The 18,042-nt window shown below is 27.5% G+C and overlaps 12 protein-coding genes across 12 annotated transcripts; 6 read left to right on the plus strand and 6 right to left on the minus strand. All coding sequences in view use genetic code 6, as the record gives it.

The window, feature by feature from the left end:
• Positions 1 to 235: 235 nt before the first annotated feature.
• On the minus strand, positions 236 to 1,003 carry SS50377_26566 (Transmembrane domain-containing protein; the record flags this gene model as incomplete). The annotated part of the gene is made up of 1 exon (XM_067910373.1): positions 236 to 1,003. The coding sequence occupies one exon, from the start codon at positions 1,001 to 1,003 to the stop codon at positions 236 to 238; it is 768 nt and encodes a 255-aa protein (XP_067763129.1).
• Positions 1,004 to 1,974: 971 nt separating this feature from the next.
• On the minus strand, positions 1,975 to 2,286 carry SS50377_26567 (uncharacterized protein; the record flags this gene model as incomplete). The annotated part of the gene is made up of 1 exon (XM_067910374.1): positions 1,975 to 2,286. The coding sequence occupies one exon, from the start codon at positions 2,284 to 2,286 to the stop codon at positions 1,975 to 1,977; it is 312 nt and encodes a 103-aa protein (XP_067763130.1).
• A 456-nt stretch (positions 2,287 to 2,742) lies between these two features.
• SS50377_26568 (Histone-lysine N-methyltransferase) lies at positions 2,743 to 3,882 on the plus strand (the record flags this gene model as incomplete). The annotated part of the gene is made up of 1 exon (XM_067910375.1): positions 2,743 to 3,882. The coding sequence occupies one exon, from the start codon at positions 2,743 to 2,745 to the stop codon at positions 3,880 to 3,882; it is 1,140 nt and encodes a 379-aa protein (XP_067763131.1).
• A 130-nt stretch (positions 3,883 to 4,012) lies between these two features.
• Positions 4,013 to 4,609, plus strand: SS50377_26569 (uncharacterized protein; the record flags this gene model as incomplete). The annotated part of the gene is made up of 1 exon (XM_067910376.1): positions 4,013 to 4,609. The coding sequence occupies one exon, from the start codon at positions 4,013 to 4,015 to the stop codon at positions 4,607 to 4,609; it is 597 nt and encodes a 198-aa protein (XP_067763132.1).
• Positions 4,610 to 4,620: 11 nt separating this feature from the next.
• Positions 4,621 to 6,183, minus strand: SS50377_26570 (uncharacterized protein; the record flags this gene model as incomplete). The annotated part of the gene is made up of 1 exon (XM_067910377.1): positions 4,621 to 6,183. One exon carries the CDS (start codon positions 6,181 to 6,183, stop codon positions 4,621 to 4,623), a length of 1,563 nt encoding a protein of 520 aa, XP_067763133.1.
• Positions 6,184 to 6,252: 69 nt separating this feature from the next.
• Positions 6,253 to 6,621, plus strand: SS50377_26571 (uncharacterized protein; the record flags this gene model as incomplete). The annotated part of the gene is made up of 1 exon (XM_067910378.1): positions 6,253 to 6,621. The coding sequence occupies one exon, from the start codon at positions 6,253 to 6,255 to the stop codon at positions 6,619 to 6,621; it is 369 nt and encodes a 122-aa protein (XP_067763134.1).
• A 9-nt stretch (positions 6,622 to 6,630) lies between these two features.
• SS50377_26572 (uncharacterized protein) lies at positions 6,631 to 9,864 on the minus strand (the record flags this gene model as incomplete). The annotated part of the gene is made up of 1 exon (XM_067910379.1): positions 6,631 to 9,864. One exon carries the CDS (start codon positions 9,862 to 9,864, stop codon positions 6,631 to 6,633), a length of 3,234 nt encoding a protein of 1,077 aa, XP_067763135.1.
• Positions 9,865 to 10,008: 144 nt separating this feature from the next.
• On the minus strand, positions 10,009 to 10,578 carry SS50377_26573 (uncharacterized protein; the record flags this gene model as incomplete). The annotated part of the gene is made up of 1 exon (XM_067910380.1): positions 10,009 to 10,578. The coding sequence occupies one exon, from the start codon at positions 10,576 to 10,578 to the stop codon at positions 10,009 to 10,011; it is 570 nt and encodes a 189-aa protein (XP_067763136.1).
• A 119-nt stretch (positions 10,579 to 10,697) lies between these two features.
• On the plus strand, positions 10,698 to 14,558 carry SS50377_26574 (Kinase; the record flags this gene model as incomplete). The annotated part of the gene is made up of 1 exon (XM_067910381.1): positions 10,698 to 14,558. One exon carries the CDS (start codon positions 10,698 to 10,700, stop codon positions 14,556 to 14,558), a length of 3,861 nt encoding a protein of 1,286 aa, XP_067763137.1.
• A 740-nt stretch (positions 14,559 to 15,298) lies between these two features.
• On the plus strand, positions 15,299 to 15,688 carry SS50377_26575 (uncharacterized protein; the record flags this gene model as incomplete). Its single annotated transcript, XM_067910382.1, has 1 exon — positions 15,299 to 15,688. One exon carries the CDS (start codon positions 15,299 to 15,301, stop codon positions 15,686 to 15,688), a length of 390 nt encoding a protein of 129 aa, XP_067763138.1.
• Positions 15,689 to 15,861: 173 nt separating this feature from the next.
• On the plus strand, positions 15,862 to 16,344 carry SS50377_26576 (uncharacterized protein; the record flags this gene model as incomplete). The annotated part of the gene is made up of 1 exon (XM_067910383.1): positions 15,862 to 16,344. One exon carries the CDS (start codon positions 15,862 to 15,864, stop codon positions 16,342 to 16,344), a length of 483 nt encoding a protein of 160 aa, XP_067763139.1.
• A 182-nt stretch (positions 16,345 to 16,526) lies between these two features.
• Positions 16,527 to 17,543, minus strand: SS50377_26577 (Glucokinase; the record flags this gene model as incomplete). The annotated part of the gene is made up of 1 exon (XM_067910384.1): positions 16,527 to 17,543. The coding sequence occupies one exon, from the start codon at positions 17,541 to 17,543 to the stop codon at positions 16,527 to 16,529; it is 1,017 nt and encodes a 338-aa protein (XP_067763140.1).
• Positions 17,544 to 18,042: the final 499 nt, after the last annotated feature.

Consider the following 18,042-nt stretch of genomic DNA (forward strand, 5'->3'; position numbering starts at 1 on the left):
CTCACTCCCGGGGCGCATGCTTCCCCCGCTCGCTCACCGAGCCCGCGCGTTCATTCGGCGCGGTCTGCCTTCTTGGCCACCCTCCGCGCCGCGGGCCTGGCGGCCTTTGGCTCCTTGGGCGGCTACTTCTGGACCGGCTGTGTCTGTGTCTTGGCCGCCTGCTCCTGCTTCCTCTTCTCGGCCAGGGCGGTTCTCCTGCGTCAGGCCATTCCGGAGTGGGGAGTATACAAAGTGGTCATTCCAGGCAGAAGCGCGGCTGGGCGGCGTAGTCGAAGCGCACGAAGCGTAGGTTGTCGGGGCGTACCAGGTGCTGCGGCACCTCCTCGCCGAGCCCCCGCGACGCCTCGGCCCGGCGCGCGACCTGGCACATCTGGTTCCCGTTTACCGCCACTAGCAATAGAGTGAATAGTGATTGAGCGTACCTTGCGAGTTCTCTAGCTATGGCAAGTTGCATCAAAACAGTACGGGATCGATAATCATCATCTTAATTAAAATACTATTATAAATAAGCATCCTTAACAAAAAAAGCTACATTTTGCATCAGAAACAGTATAGTGTATTTAAACATTTGCATGCAAAGCTAAATAAAAGAAAGTCGAATTGTTCGTGTGAAAGTTCCTGCAGCTGCTAATAATATTACCATGATTAATCCAACGTTAAGAAGGATTGATGTGTTTTCTAACTGTGGTAGTCTCACTTGAGAACCGGATGAAAGCTCTAGAATCAATAGAACAGTTTAAAATGAGACGCAAAGTAGAATAACTATAGGCTCATAAAACTTAGATATACTTTAAAATGTAGATAACTAGATCCTATATGAAAAGTTCATGATGATAGGGGCAAAAATAATGGGTATGACGATTGATATTGAAATAATAACTATATAAAAATACTTTACATATGCAGCTGACTGTACAGTAGTTATATATTACAAAATATCTTGGAATTTATTTGGGAGTTACTAGTAATAGTCCCTATAATGTTCGTTTATAATTTCACTCATTTAAAAATTTAATTTAATTTATAATCCTTAATATAAATGGTTTAATTTATAAAGTTCTGAGATTGATAATTTATATATTCAATTATTATCTTAAATATTATATATTATATTAAGAGTACACCGAAAACTATTAACAATTATTAATAGTTACTTAATATATAGAATCTACTAAATGTAAAACTTTTATTTGTTATTAAAATGGTAAGTTTCTTAGTTTATGAAAATCAAAAGTTAAATCTATGATAATTAATAAAGCAACAGAAATTAAAGAATAAAATTAATTATTATTACTATATATCATTAAACTTCTAGATAGTTTGCATAATTATTTATGATAATTTGTTAAAAAGTTTATTTATCTAGATCATAAACTAAACATCTCAAATATCAGTATAGCAACTTTTTGATATAAGTAAATTGTAGTTACTATTTTTCAGATATATATTTAAAATAATTTATAATTTCTCCTAGTATTATATAATATATAGTATCGAGTAAAAGTATATTAACTATATATTACATAAATTAAATCTCTTAAAAAAAATTAGAGTATTATCTCTTAATTTTAAAAAGGATAAGCTTCATAAACATTAGTATTAATATTTAGTTGATGCAAGTGAAATTGTATACTATTTTGTTAAACGTTAATTAAAATTTATAAAAAAATTATAGTTCTATAAACAAGTTACGTAATTTTGTTACTAATTTTTTAATGCACTATATATTCTTCATAATATTTTTAAATAAACTATATTAATGGTTCTTATATCTTTGTTATGAATTAAATACTAAACTTTATTAATATGTACTGACGTATTAAATATTATAAACATAAAAAGGAGAAATTTTTGATAATTAGAAAATATTATAAATGCTGAATTTATACAATGAATATGCAATTTCGTTATAATATCCAGTTGACTTTTATACCAAAGAATACATATATTTAATTATACTGAAATTTCCCAAATTCACTAGCTATCAGTAGCTGCTTCCCATGCTACTTCATAATCCCATTCAACACATTTTCCTTCAATTAGTTCCAGTTTTTAACATTTCCATTGTTTTCCTTCTGCAATTCCTACCTCTATTGCAAAATCGTAGCTCAAATTTTAATAATTCTTGGTTAAGCTACTAGTCAAATCAGCTGCTGTCTGTCTGTTTAGTTTAGGTTGGAACTCCATCTTGACAATTAAATGATTTGCATGAAATTCATCATCTTTAATAGAAAAAACTGTACAAATGCCACTAATTTTTTGATATTTACAAGTTTTCTAGTCCATTTAGCGTTTTTTGGCAAAGAAATCATCTCTAAAAGGATATGTTTTTTAGCCATACTAATTATATACATAATTATTACTAATTCTATTCTATTTTTCAATATGTGTAAGGAAATCGATCTCTTCAAGATTTTATTGTGTCAAATGAGATTACATGAAGTACGATGATGGGAAAATATCTGGGATAAGTGTAAAGTTAAATACTTAGATAGTGAAAAATAGCATTATTGGAAGGGATGGGTTGGATATGTGTGGAAGGAAATTAGTAATCATAAAATAATAAAATAATGGCTACAAATTTTAATGTAGAATTGAATGGAAATTAGATTTTAATTTTTAAATGCGTAATATTTATAAAAGTTTTGGTATAGCTTATATAAAATTCTAGTTCTTTGTTTTTATTTTGTTTGTTGGATATTATTTTTAAAGTATAGGACAAAACATTTATTTGTAATTTAAATGGGAAATGAAAACTCTGCTATGTACCAAGATTTATAAACAATGTAAGACGATGTTATAGCATTGAGAAAAAAGAAAAACTCAAATAAATTACCACCATGGATTTCATCCTGTTAATTACCAACATAACCATCTTCAGCTATTTTATCTTATACACATTCTGGTAAAGCACGTTCAGATAGAGAACAGTGTGAAATTATTCCATAATCCAAAATACTGTTCCAAAATCAGAGTAAGACAAGCAATTAACATAAAATTTATCAAAAGTTTCTTTATTTTAAAAAAATTGTGAAGATAGTAGCAATATTTGGCGCTGCTCGGATTATAAATAACAGGAAGTAGGAGCTATTGATGATATTGGCATTATCAAACGAAAATGTAAAGCCGATATGTTTTGCATGCAGCTAGAAGACTCAGATAACTGATTAGGGTATTTAATAAATTAGTGACTGCATTATTATATTTTATATAGTACAATTATTTATCCGCTCATTTTCCAAAACTCCTTAGTAGAAAATGAAGGTTTAAAACCATAAACTTAAAGTGCTTAATCCATCCTTTAAATTAACAAATAAGTTAATTTATGTTGATTATATGGCGCCCAAAAAAACTACCCTACCAGAATGTGATTGCTATGAATCTGGCGAACTCCGAAGATTATAAATTGAGTGTGGGGGAAGAAACTGCTTGAACAATATACTTTAAACTAGAAAATTCCCTAAAACAGTAGTCAGGCTTACTGAAGCTAAAGGACATGGGCTCTTTGCAACTGAAAAAATTCTGAAAAATTAAATTATTGGGGAATACACAGGTGAAGTACTGAATGAAGATTCAGTGGCCTAACGTTTGATAAAGGACACACATTTCTATGCAATTTAACTCACTGCTAAAAAGTATATCGATGCTAGTAAAACTGGCTCTAAAATGCGATTTATTAACCATTCTTGTGAACCAAATGCTGAAACATAGACTTGGTTTGTCGGTGATGAACGCCGGATCGCATTGTGTACCTTACGAGATATAAATTAGGGAGAAGAAATAACTTTTGACTATTAATTTGAATAATGGGGTGGTGAGAAGTAAGTATGTTATTGTGGAAGCAAGTGCTGCACTGGTTATATGGAAAAAGGAGTTGTGTGAGTTATTCTTATTTTATTTGTAGAATAGATTGTGTGTAAAAACTTAGTATTATATGATATGTGAGTTTTTTGTATTAAACAAGCTACTCGAATATTATATACTATTATGATTAATAAAATAGATAGAATAAATGTTTAAAGGCTGTTAAAAAAAACCTAGATAAACTGCTAATGTAGAAATATTTCCTGTCAAAAATTAACCTATTTTGGTTGAAAACTATAGTCCTAAACCATCTATATATAATAACTCTACATAACTTACACCATTAAATATTACTCCTAAATAAATTATTTCTAAAGATCCATTAGTATAAACATCATACATGCATAACCTCTAGCAGAACGCATAAAGAGCAGTCGCAGCTTTATTGAAAAGTGATACGATAGATTATAGTTCTACCATAAAAACCTCTGGAAATGTTGTTCAAACTTATTAGTTATCACATTCATCATCTTAAAATTTCGATATATATCCAGCTGAAGAGATCGAATACACCGTGGTACGCAATAAAAATGTCCAATAAGATAACTTTGAGCTAATTAAAAACGATATTAAGCTATCGGGTAAATTTAATACTCTTCCTCCTTTAAAACCGCTTCCGAACATATCAAAACCGGTGAACATTTCAATATAATCCCTCAATTAAAAATATTACTCAAATGAAGAAAGGGAGTTCTTAAAGTCGATTGGGTAAGATATAAGCGAAATAACAAATGATGATGAATGAAATAATGTACATCACAATTTTAGTTCTCTAACAATATCCTCCCCCTCAGGGTTGTTCTCCAGCTCGCTGAAATTCTGCTCTTCTGCCTCAAATTCTTCCTCCGGTTATTAAATCTGATCCTCAATAATTGGTTCAAATTTCATTTCTGTAGCATCCTGACCTTCTTCATTTTTACCTATAATTGAAAGTTTTAAAATCTCGCTATTTTGTCTTAATTCTCTCAATTTTTATTACAAACCATCTGTAACATATCCATCTACAAAAATACGATCAAGCTCTTTATCGTCCGCCTAGCTCCTAATCAACTTAATAGCATCACAATCAGTTACTATAGCATTTCGTATACGCTTGATTTCCTTTTAGTAAACTGGAACATGAGATTTTTGAACTTTGCCAAACGAAAACTTTACATTAAAACCTGGCGCAATACATCCACCTGCCAGAGCTTCCCCAACCTATGAAAGAATAGAAATTAGCCAATTAGATGCTTCTGGTAAACATATAAGTCTGTATGCGTCAAATTTATCAAACCCACATACGTTCTAATAATAAATAACAAGCGTCTTAACAATTTCCAATTATAATTATTCGTGCCAAAATGAACTATCTACAAGCCCCTTTGGATGTACTAATGTTTCAAAAAATTTCATTTTACCATTTTAATCAAACATTTTACCACGATATTAGTTTATATTAACCGTGAAAGCAGCATAGGGTAGTGGCTTAATAGTATGAATAAACATATTAATTAGCTGATTTTAAATGCTAAAATATCCAGTAAACGATTTTGACATCAATCTATATAGTTTTAAAATAGCAGCAAAATGTGTCTTAAAATGAATCATTGTAGTAGTGAATTATTCAATAATTTGACTAACACCAAACTCTAGTTCTTAAGTATTTGCTGACACAATTAAAAGTTACAAAATAAGCATTATCTTATCATTAAAAACTAATTCGATTTTGAGACCAGATTTTGACTTATCCATTTTAGATGCTTTCTAACCACTCCAAAACAATGTTCCTTTTCCGCTTTAGCAGAAATTTATATGCGAAATAAGCTGTTTGTATACTGATGAATGAAATTTTAAAATAAAACTAGAATCTTAAAAATTTAAAATCGCTGCTGCATGTGATGATTAGTTTAATGGAGTTAACTTTAAGAAAGATTTAAATAGGTCGATTGACTGGAGTGACTGAAATGCAATTTAAAGGAAAGCTATTTTTGCTGGACAGGAAGGTAGTGGAAGAACTACTTTTAGCAATTTCGAATAATTTTCAGATGTGAAAAGATGTTTATTTTTAATTATTAATGCAAAAAAGAGTGTTTAGTTAGTAGAGAATGGGGTAGTTGCAGATAGATGCGTAGGCAGAGAATCAGTATTGACAGCTAATTCTGTTAGAATTATAAGAATGTCTTTTTATGCCTATGGAGAAGTAGCATGTTAAAGATATAATGATGGGTCTGGATGTGTTTTTAAACCTTTCAATAATTGTGGTGTAATTTTTATATTTGTAGTCTCATTTTCAGAGGCGAAAGAACCGTCTGAATAGTCAGAAGATAATTATGACATTTGGGAAGTGAAAAAGAAAGTGTTAATACTCAATAATATATAATAGTGCACTATATTCAATAAATCAAAATGCAGAAGAGGATGGAGGTATTTGTGAAAAATGATTTACCAGTTGTTATTGAGTCTTTAGAGACCAGAGTAAATGAGTAATGCTAATAAATAGAAAAATACCAATAAAGTATCCAAGATTAATTACAAAAATATGATAAGTTGCTGAATGAGATATAAACTTCTCCAGAAGTAGTTAATTTGACTGAGATATAAAATAATATTAAAGAATTAGAGAAAAGAAGTTAAAATGCCTATATTGAGGCTAAAAAAGTGTCAGATAAAATAATATCGTATAAGCAAAAATTAGAAAAAGAGGTCGAAAAATAACACCAACAAACAAATCATATTGTGTAGTAAATCTAGGAAAAACTAGGCAAAATTGAGTGAAAAATAAACTCATTGAAAATTCGATTTTGCCCCTGGTCTTTATGAACCAAATTTTTATGTCTAACCCACAGGTCCTCGTCTGAAATTAGTTTAGTTAGTGTTAATAGTGCGAACTAAGCTCATTCCCACCAGTGAATAAAAATGTCGAGTAACCTTATCAGTAACAACCATCATACCTTTAAGTCCTCTTTCATGCCCTTTTAGTGTTTTTAAAACTTCTTAATGATTATATCTCATATATGATTTATCATAAATTTTCTTTATCTCATCGCGCTTCTTTTAAAGTTATTATAATACAAGGGCTGAATTATCGGTCTCTACAGGATTAATTCCTAAGGGTAACAAAATTTTATTAACTATTTTTAGTTTCTAATCAATGTCTTTGCTAGGTTTAGGAATAAATACTTCTTTACCAGTGGCATCATATCCTACTGTAACTGAATCATAAAGTTAGGCTACTTATTTTAAAGTTCTTCTCTATACTCCCTAATTAATATTCTACTCAGATGGTCTTGCTAATGGAATTTAATTATCTTTCTAGTCATTTGACACTTTTGTGTTAAATAGTATATTTTTGGACTTCTTTGTATTAGAATTATAAAAATCAGAAACTGACGGCCTTTCTGTATCACTATTTCCTGCTTCTATTGCTTCAAAGTTTAAATCTGACTAATTAATATTAGATCCTTAAATATTCTAGTCATTCTCCTCTGTATTAGATATGCCTGTAAATTAAACATTACTTTGACAATGTGGGCATATTATAGTCGCCGGAGTAGCAATCAAATCATTGGAAGTTAATTTTGGCGTATTGGTAATTCTTTAGGTATGTCCTTGGGTTATAGAAGTTCTTGTACCATTCACAGATAATTTTTCCGGTTTGATCTTATCCACAAGAATTCCATTGCTTGACTTCAAAATGTTACTGTTTACTAAGGCTGGCAAATCTGAAGTAAAATTGACTTCTTAATCGCCCTTAATTTATTAACATTGCGTTTACTTATCTTGCTATAATAGAAATCTCTTAATTTCACTTTCAACTTAGTCAATTATTTACAAATCCTAATGTGCTAGCTATTTTAAAGTATCATTAAAATTAGATACTAAACCTTATTGCTTCTGCATTATTTATTAAATTTCCTCTTCGCTTAGCTGATTGCTGGTTTAAATATTAACAAATTTTGCATTCTCTGCTTCTATTTGATCTTTGATTCTGAATAGTAATTTACGTGTAGGCGATTCTGTTGGAGTAATTAGAATATCTTATTAGGTTTGATTACCCTATTCAGCACAATCACGAATATTAGCATGCATAAGGTTTCTGTCATTAGAGAAATTTTCATCATATGCATTATTCTAATTATTACTATCAGTATGACTATTCATATTATCAATATAAATATTATTATTACTATTACATTTATCATTGTAATTATTAGTAGAAAGCTCTTTAGTAGTCCCTATATTAAGATCGGAAATTAATCCTTCTTACACGTCAATCACTTTCTAATGATTATTAGAAAATTCAATCTCCTAACCATTAATTTGTTATTTATTATCTTACATAATTTAATTTTTAAGTTACTAAATCTCATTTTTAAGTTTCGTCTCAGTTAATTTTTATTCTTTTTTAGCTACTTCTAATTATTTTTAAGCGAATTAATAGGCCTCAAATTTCTCATCCATTTATCCTAAAAGAAAATTAACCTCATCCTGAATTTCTTATGGAAAACCTTCCAACAAACTAACAAATTTTTATTTCAATTCTGCGTTTTTAAGAGGTTTTTAAACCTTTTCTTTTGATTTTGAAACAGATTTTTTGAGGTTTTTAGAAGGTTTTGATATAGGTGTCTTTTCATCATTTTAAATTGCATTTTGCTCATCTCTTAAATTACTTTCATTCTCTGAATTATTAGCCTCTGGAACTGAAATTTCGGTTTTTTCTGATGGAACCTCTGAGTTAATCTCTTAATTTTGACCATTTTTACTATATTTAAACTTTTCAAGTAACAACGCACAAGTATCATTTCCATCTGCTTTAAGACCTGTGATTTCCCTAAAGGCTTCTGATTCAACATTTTTTATATGTTGCTGAGCCTTTAATGCATTTGACTTCTGGTCTTCCTAAAGTTGATGTAATTTATTTTTTATATCATCTTGTTTCTTTTGCTTTTAGTTTGGCTAAGATTTATCAGATATCTTTGCTGGTTTTTCAGAAGCTAATGCAGAGGTTAATTAAACATTTAAATTCGTGAGTTCAAGCTTGTACTATTCATTTTGTTATACAATAGAAATTGATTTTCTCTCTAATTCTTCAAACTTTGTTTAAAATGTAGTAGATTTTTATTTAAAAAGCGCCGCATTTTTAGAAGTTTCTTCTATTTTTTCTTCTAGTTCACCTATTGTGATATTTTATGTTTCTACTAATTATGTTAGTTCTTGTACTTCTTTTTATGTTTTAGAGGAGTTCAATTTGTCTTTGCCTTTAGATAAAATTTCAAACTTCTTTATGTCTTTTGACGATTCAATAAGTTGTTCGCTAAGCTCTTTTTTTACAGTCTAAACATCAAAAAGTTAGTTCTCTAATTAGTTATAATCCGCAACTTTTTCTGTTAATTTTTCTGTTAAAGAATCATAGGATTCTTTCATTGCGCTGTAGTCAGTAAGTTAATATTCTAGCTATGATATAGATCGGAATTAAATTTCTTGCTTTTACGACAATTCGAGAACTTGTCTCTGTAAAATGACTGCTTTTCGTACAGCTTCATCTTTTTCTACTAACATCTTTTCGTTTTAATTAGTAAGCTAAATTGTACCTGTAAATAATTATGTATCCGTATCTTATCCAAAATCTGGTTTATAGCGATCTGAAGTTTGCTTCTTATTAAACAATTATTCTAACAAAAACTAAATTTATGACATATATTTTTATTTCTCCTTACCTTTATCCATTGTGATATCAGTTAATACATGTTAAAGCTATTCTTCTATCTAATTTTATGAATGGTAAAGGCGTTCATATTATTCAGTCTAATTTTTGTAATATTCAACTTTACTATTTAATTCCTCAAAACCTTCTTACAAGATACCATCCATAACGTGAGTAGATTTTAAAAAAGGAACTTTCAATAAATAACTTTCTGATGAATCAATAATTTTTTTAAATATAGGCAAAACATTTTTTGGGTTTATATGATCGGTATTGACATCACATTATAAATCTTATTCAAATAATACAAACATTTTTCTATTTGAAATCTGTTCGCGCAATTTCTTAAACTGCGAAATAATTTCAGATTAGACAACTTATTTCTATTCATTGAACAATTTTTGTTTAAAATCCATTATAAGCGGAAAATTATATATAATTAAATAATATAATAAACATCATTTCCGCCCATTTATAATATGTTTTATCTTATCAAGATAAAAATCAGTACTAGGACTAAGAACTTATGGGACTGAGATATTACGTGCTTGTTTTTAATAAGATAGAGGTAGAGGTACTATTTTTGGGACAACGATTTACTAAGGAAATTGTTCCATTTGATTAAGATTTTTCTCCATTAATTGTCGTTTCATTTCTTATGCAATTTTAATTTTAAGTCCCAATTCATCAATCTTTAGGTTATCGTCTTATTAGTGCTATTTGTGTAAATTGACCTTATTTTCTAACAAATCAATACAGGAAATAAGAGAATATATCAAATCTGACTTAGTAAGCTCAGAAAGCTTTTTAAAGATTTCATACTTGTTATATTTTTCTGGTTCTTGAATCTAAGAAACCTTTTAAATGGTTTGTAATGTACTTTTAGATGTTACTTAAGATATATATTCTTAAGGTATAAGTAATCTAGTAGTTTGTGCTTATAAGATTTCTAGTTTTAGTTACTCTATCTATTCTTCTTATTTTATAATAACAAATTGCTGCTCATTAACTGACTAACTTATATTCATTTCTAAAAACAAATTTGTATATTAATTTTTATTGTGTAATAAACTATCTTTATATAAATTTAGTAACAAAAGATCATGATAATAAAATATAATAAATATATATACGTTAAATCATTAATATGTAGCATACTATATAATATTAGTATAAATAAGTAAATCAAATGGGCAGTTCATCATCATAATTTATTTATTATACACTAGATGCTCCAAAAATTAAGTAATTACCATTTAAATTATAAATATTATCTGAACAAGTGTCGAAGTCCCAATTTACCTAAAGTTTTAAAGCAATAAATCCTTTATATTAATAGATACTGTTAGTAAAAGCTATATAATTTCCAGAAAAAATAGATATCTAAAACTTATTATTTTTAGAAAAATATCACTAATAGTGTATATCATTGCTTAAATTTTCGATTGCATCTCTATTTTCTTTCTAGTAAAATATACTTTATTTATCGCGACCATTTCTACCAAAAACATTTGAAAATATTCGTACAAATCTTAAATTCTATATATACTAAGCATTAAGAGCAGTAAACGAACTTCATTAACATGATTTAGTTCATGGTAATATTAAATTGGAAAATTTTTTAGTAACAGATACGCAAGAAGTTTTTCTTGTGGATTCCTTGATATCAAAACCAGGTACAGTATAAGACGAATTATAACTATAATTTTATTATGGATATGGTGATCCAAATAGAATCTGTAATGATTTTTTCATGTCGTAGAAATAAAATGATAACTTTGAATTAGGTTTAGTTATTTATCAACTATGCGGTAAAGTTTTGACACAGTAGGTAATATAAAGTAATATATTTGATTTTGATAATATTGATGATGATATTTGTATAATTATTAAAAAACTACTATCTAGATAATGTGTACCTGAAATTGAAGTAAAAATAGATTATCATGTTGAATAGTTATTAAATTTAAGATTTTATCTACCAAATACTAGGTACGGGGATATTAACATGCTGCTTAGTATTGGAAATACATATATTGGATTAGAAGTCGAAAATGAAGCATTAATTATAATAATATTGCATTTACTACATCGACTTAATAATTTCTCAGATATAAATGAATCGGTGGAGAAAAAAGTTTTATCATTTATTGAAATTGTTTTTTCTAGGGTTAAATGTGATCTTTAGTTATTGATATTGTAAGTTGTATTTTGTTTAGTTGAAAAGCTGGAAGTTAACTAAAATAAGAACTATTTAATATTTTTTACCAATATATTATCCATACTTCCTGAAATTAATGAAGAATTATATTATTATCCTTTCATAATAATATGCAAATTTTTTGTTACGAATGACTTATAATAGGATATAGTTCAAATTATTAATTCTAAGCTGCGAAATAATAATAAAATAGACATATTAAAATTTATTAAGACGAAAAATATAAATATTTTTGAAAGTTCAATTGACTAATTTTATCTAGTTTTATGTTTCACTAAATTGTATAAGTCAGTTATTAAATTATCTCCTAAAGATAATAATTTGCATATGTTTTTGGAAGATTTAATGATAACATATTAGTATTCATTCATGGGACGATTATTATTACTTTGTCATGATAATGTTAAAGATACTGGAATAGCAAATCTACTATCAACATTTTTATTTAATATGTAAGATTTTACATCTACCTCTTAAATATTAATATCTAGAATTATTATCCTAGTAAATTCACGATAATAAGATATTTCTTCATCATTTTTATTATATGCTTAAGAATCAGAATAATATAAATATTGTGTTGATTAAATAATTTAAAATTAATGCATGAGTCAATAATTTAATGTTGAATTGCTGAATCTATTTATAAAAAGAATATAAATGGGCGGTGTGTAGCCTAAGATGTTATATAATTTCTTAGAATTTTTATTTTAACGATTAATCTAGATATTTTTTACTAAATTAGATGGAACATTTGTAGTCAGATATTAAACCCTTATATAAATCACCTAAGTCATATAATAATTACTTATTGACGACGAAGATAATTCTCCAGTTTTAATAAATTAATTATTATCGAATCTTATTATTGAAAAAGTTATGTCCTAGCTTAAAATTTTATTTAGATAACAACTAGATTTAAATCTTGAATAAGTAACAACTGAAGATCCTCTAATAGAAGCTAAACTGTTAATTATCTAAAAAAATCTTTTAAAATTACACATTATTTTCTAAATAGTAGATGGAAAATATCATTAATGTATTTTCAAACAAATTTTAGAATAACAGCTTAAAAATCATATTTTTATGGAATAACTTTTGATTTTTCTTATTATTAACTCTCATATTATTTTCAATGAGATTTCATAAGCCATATAAACCTCGAAAATAAAAGTAATAGATTAAAATATCACATAAATTATTTATATTAAAGATTCCAGACTTGAAGCGAGGTTAACTCCTTTTAAAATAAATAAAGTATCTGTTAAATCTTTGGTACATTCATTCTCATTCGAAGAATAAGTTATTGAATAAAAATCAATGTTTGAATTTTTAATGAAAGATTATCAGTGGATTTTTTAAAATAGAAGTCTATAGAATTATATTATTACTACATTTTTAAATCATAATATGAGTATGAATCCAGAATCAAAGTTTCTATAGTAATTTTCTTCTAACGAAAAAATTTAATAATAATTAATTCAATTTGCTATAAATTTTTAATAATAAATATAAGCAAATAATGTTAATGACTTTTATAATTTTAATACAAATACTAATTTACCTTTTGCTGAAACTTTTTATAATTTTATCAATAATTCTTCATGCTATACAGTTATAAATAAATTATTAACAAATCCAATAAATGCATAGATTTTTACTCCTAACTTGAATAAATTAAACTTTATTTGTTCGTAGCAACTTCCAGTTACATTGATTAAATGTATTACCACAGAAGATAATTTAATCTATATAGTTGAAGAAAATAATAATTTCTAAGTATGTCAATTTTTCATTCCTTCAAATATCAATTAAATTATTTTCAATAGGCTACATTATTTATATTAAACTACTACTATTAAAATAAACTCCTAATCTACAGAGTTGAATTAATTCTCTCTGAATTTTAAGTAGCTTACTTTAGAATAAATTTTACGGTAGTATCCATTATACGAGTATAAGTTTGATTTTGATATTAGTAATATTCATGTTACTTCGAGCAACATTTATTTATCTAGCACTACCTAAACGTTATAATTATTTATTAACTAACATAGTTTATTATTTTAATCTGCTTAAAATATTTTTTAAAAATAAAATTTTCTTATGTTCTATTCTGAGCAATTTCCGACTTCGATGATCCTTAAAACTGACTAAAATTTAGAATTATAAGATAAAGTGTAGCTTTCGTAGTATATAATATCAAAACTACGTAAAACTACAAAAGTTAAGCAACTTAATAAAATAAGATATATAAAAGAACGCGCTTTTGGTGCTGATTAGTCTATTTTTAAGTAAGGTTATTTTTACTCGTGGAGTAAATAAATTATAACATAAGATTATTAAGGATTAATTATTAAATAAATGATATTGAAAGAAAAGATTATATATGTTACTTTTATTGAATAAATTATTATTGTCTTAGATTTGAAAGTGTAACTGTATGATTACGATTTCGATCTAATTTAGGAGCTACTATTTGATAAGTAAATTAATAGATGCTTTTAAATTGAGTAATAAATATTTATTACTACGAATAATTAGGTTTATATTATTTAAAACAATAAATTAATGTCAACGTTAAATTTACATATTATCAATAACATAATTAAATATAATGAATAAATAATATTATGTAATTAGTTCTAGATATTTAGTTTTGACCAATTTACTAAAATTGTGTAACCTGTGGTTATTTAATAGGTTTCTCTTATCAAGTTAGTTACTATCTATTAAAAATACTTAGTTATTATATACGAAACTGGATTTATTGAATTTTTAAAGTGAAGTATTTTGTTTAATTTGTTCAATTAGTTGTTTAACAATATTACTACAGTTATGTTTCTAAATAAATGTCTAGTTTGAATAGATATGTATGTTCTTAAATGAAATGCTGTCAATAACCTATCACTATTTATTATACTTGTTTTCAATACTAGTAATTTTATTTTATATTATTCAGGTAGCTGAGGTTCAAATAGTGCTATTCTAAAAATAACTTTAGTATTATACTATAGAAAACATTGATTTTAAAACTAAAAATATACTCCAGAATTCCTATTTTGAAAGGTTTTATTATGAATATAATTTCTTTTTCATTATATTTAATTCTAGATTGCATTTTAGATGATAGTATCACAATAATTAGTAATAAATATGTATTCATATATCTTTGTTTTTAATCTCTATTGTATTTAGACAATTAATAAGTTATTTATATAACTATATAATAATAGAAATATATTTATTAAAAATCAATTATTGATAAATAAAGTCAAAGAAATAATAAAATATTACATAAATATTATACATTATATATTCTATTTTATTCTACAACGTGGTATAATAAATTATATATGTTTAATTGATATTATTCTATTAAACGAAGTTACTACTTTATATATATAATGAAATATAATTAATATCTGCATATTTTTTTAAAAAATCCAAACCACATATATCTCAAACACAAATAATGTAATATTATAATAAAATCTTCACTATTTACAAAAGTCATTTCAATATAAATGACAAAGCAAAACTATTCCAAGTGGACTGGCTAAGAAGAGGAAGTTATTAAAGCTGAGATTAACAATCAACTGTATATACTTAATAGGGGCAAATTATCATGGATTTAAATATCTAAAGTTATTGAAACTAAAACACCCCGCCAATGCTATGATTGGTACCAAATCAGAAAAGATAGATAGTCTGAAAAACCTCATTAGTGGAAAAAAGAAGAGGAAGAGTTAATTTTGTAACTTGTTGAATAGAATATATCTATTAAAGAAATATCCACTTATTTCATCAACATGAGTGTCAGCTAAATTAGAAACAAGATCAGATACGTTAATGAGATAAAGGATAAGAAAAAGTTAGATGGCTCATTTGGAGTATTTAACGATTTATTTAACTGAATAGACATAAATCAGGAAACTTTTTTTTCTTAAACTAATTATTTTTTTAAGTGACGACTCTATTAATTATATACTTTATTTTATATTTTCATCATATTATCTTTATTTTATGCAATCTACAATATCTAATACTATATTCTTATATATCATATAATATTCCTAGCAGACTAACAATGAATCCAAAGTAAAAACTTACTAATCTTTTGCGTGTTCAGAACTCTCAGATCAAAAAAATCTAAAGCTTTGAATCACAAAAAATAGCACGGTGCTAAATAACTACTGGACATAATATATCATTATCCCCAATTATATAAAAAGCCATCAACACTCATAACTCTCAGCCTGCACCATACTACCAAAATATTTTCAATATAAATATTCCGCAGGAGTAAATTAGACTTAAAAAATACGTATTCTAGGAAGATTATAAGTATCTTTTCGCGCTTACGAAAACCCTTGTTTTCAAGGAAATACGTAGACGTTTCACAAAGCTAAAATCAGAGTTCTGCCAAATAGATATTTTCGACGACACATTTGCTTATTTATTTGAGGCACGGTAAGAAAATAAGAAAGAGTATGGCAACGAATGGTTTGAGCAGGAGCTGCTGCGCGTTCGCAAGATGAAAAATCTAGTATGGAGGGCTAAGTTTTAGTGAAAGTAGTTGAAGATGCTGAATTATGTACTTTCGTTTGGGATCTATGGAATTGTGATAGTTTGTTCAGTTAAGGGTTTACTGAAAGTGTAAATTTGGAGTATTTACCGAATAAAAAGGTAAATTAATGATAATGATTAAAATTAGAGATTATAGTTATTAAACTCGGGTTTAGATTCCAGAAATCACTCGTTCTGTAACAGACATTCGCAGCATCCATAGAGGCCAATGTTGTCCTGAAGAATAACGCTGATTCTTCTGTTTTTGACAATATGAGAGAGTCTACCCTTGTCATAAAGACCGTCCATAAACTTTTTGTTGACAAATGCATCCTTGAGAAGATCCATGTTCTTTGCCATGATACCACCAGCAATAAATATTTCAGATGGCAAGAAGCCAGCACAAAGGTCAGAAATAGAACGACCGTAGAAGTTGAAGAAAATAGCCATGATCTTCTTGAAGGTCTCGTCACCTTTGTTAGCATTGATAGCAACGTGAGATGGCTGGTCATCTTCAGAAGCAGGAAGCGAGATTAGCTCAGAAACCATTTTGTCAGAACCACCAGTAACACCAAGATAAGCATTAAGCTGGGCTTCGGTTTTACCCATGAAGAACTGGGCAATGCAAGCAATACCATTTCCAGATACGAAACGCTCATAAGATATGTGCTAGGAGTTGTGTTTTTTCTGCATAAAAGTCACTAATTCATATTCAATAGGGCATGATGGACCAAAACGAAGATGTCCACCTTCACAAGGGAAAACAGTTGTGCCAGCTACGTAACCTACACCAAGACCAGTACCTGCACCAAGATATAATTTAACACCCGTATGTAAGGGATTTGGAACAATAATATCGACTGCATCATTGGTGACGAATCTGGAAATAATCCACCATCCGATTGCCTGGAAGTCGTTAATGAATTTGACAGAGAAGCCCAGAGTAGAAGCAAATTCCTCAGAGTTATACTTGTATGCAGTATTTTCATTAGTCAATGTACAGTGTTTACCATCAACTGGTCCAGCCATAGCCAAACAGCAAGATTTTATACCTTTGATGCTATGTTTAGAAATAAAATCTTAAATAGCAGAAATAAGAGTGGGGTGTTCACGAGTAACATAATACTCAGTATGAATCATATCTTTGCCATTTATAGAAGACAGACGAAGGTTAGTACCACCAATATCACCTGTGATATACATTTTAGTGAAGTGGTTGATTTGATTTACTTATATTACATAATATTATATCGATTTGATAATATTAGTTATTGTCAGTTATTAATTAATAATGTTTTGTCAAAATAACGCGATATAATGAAATTATAGAAAAACTCATTATATAATTAAATGGCTTATATGGATTATACTTATACCTACCAAATAATATACTTATTTTATTAATATTTAAAGGAGATACTAATTAAAACACCTTGTTTATTTTGTTCATAAATACTAATAAAACATATTAACATAACTTATAAACTGTAACTTTTGTCCCACTAATATTATTTGTATTATCTCAAATATATATATGCTTATCCTAATGACACATAATAATAACTGTTTTCTGTTAAGTAATAAATATCGATGCAAGATTTACACTGATCAATTTAACCTTTATTAAAAATAGTCAAAGATTAAAGGTTGCAATATTTATAAATAAAATAATATTAAACAACCAATCTTAAATACTATAGTT

This window comes from Spironucleus salmonicida, chromosome 6 (genome assembly GCF_000497125.1).
Source record: "Spironucleus salmonicida strain ATCC 50377 chromosome 6, whole genome shotgun sequence".
NCBI lineage: Eukaryota > Fornicata > Diplomonadida > Hexamitidae > Spironucleus > Spironucleus salmonicida.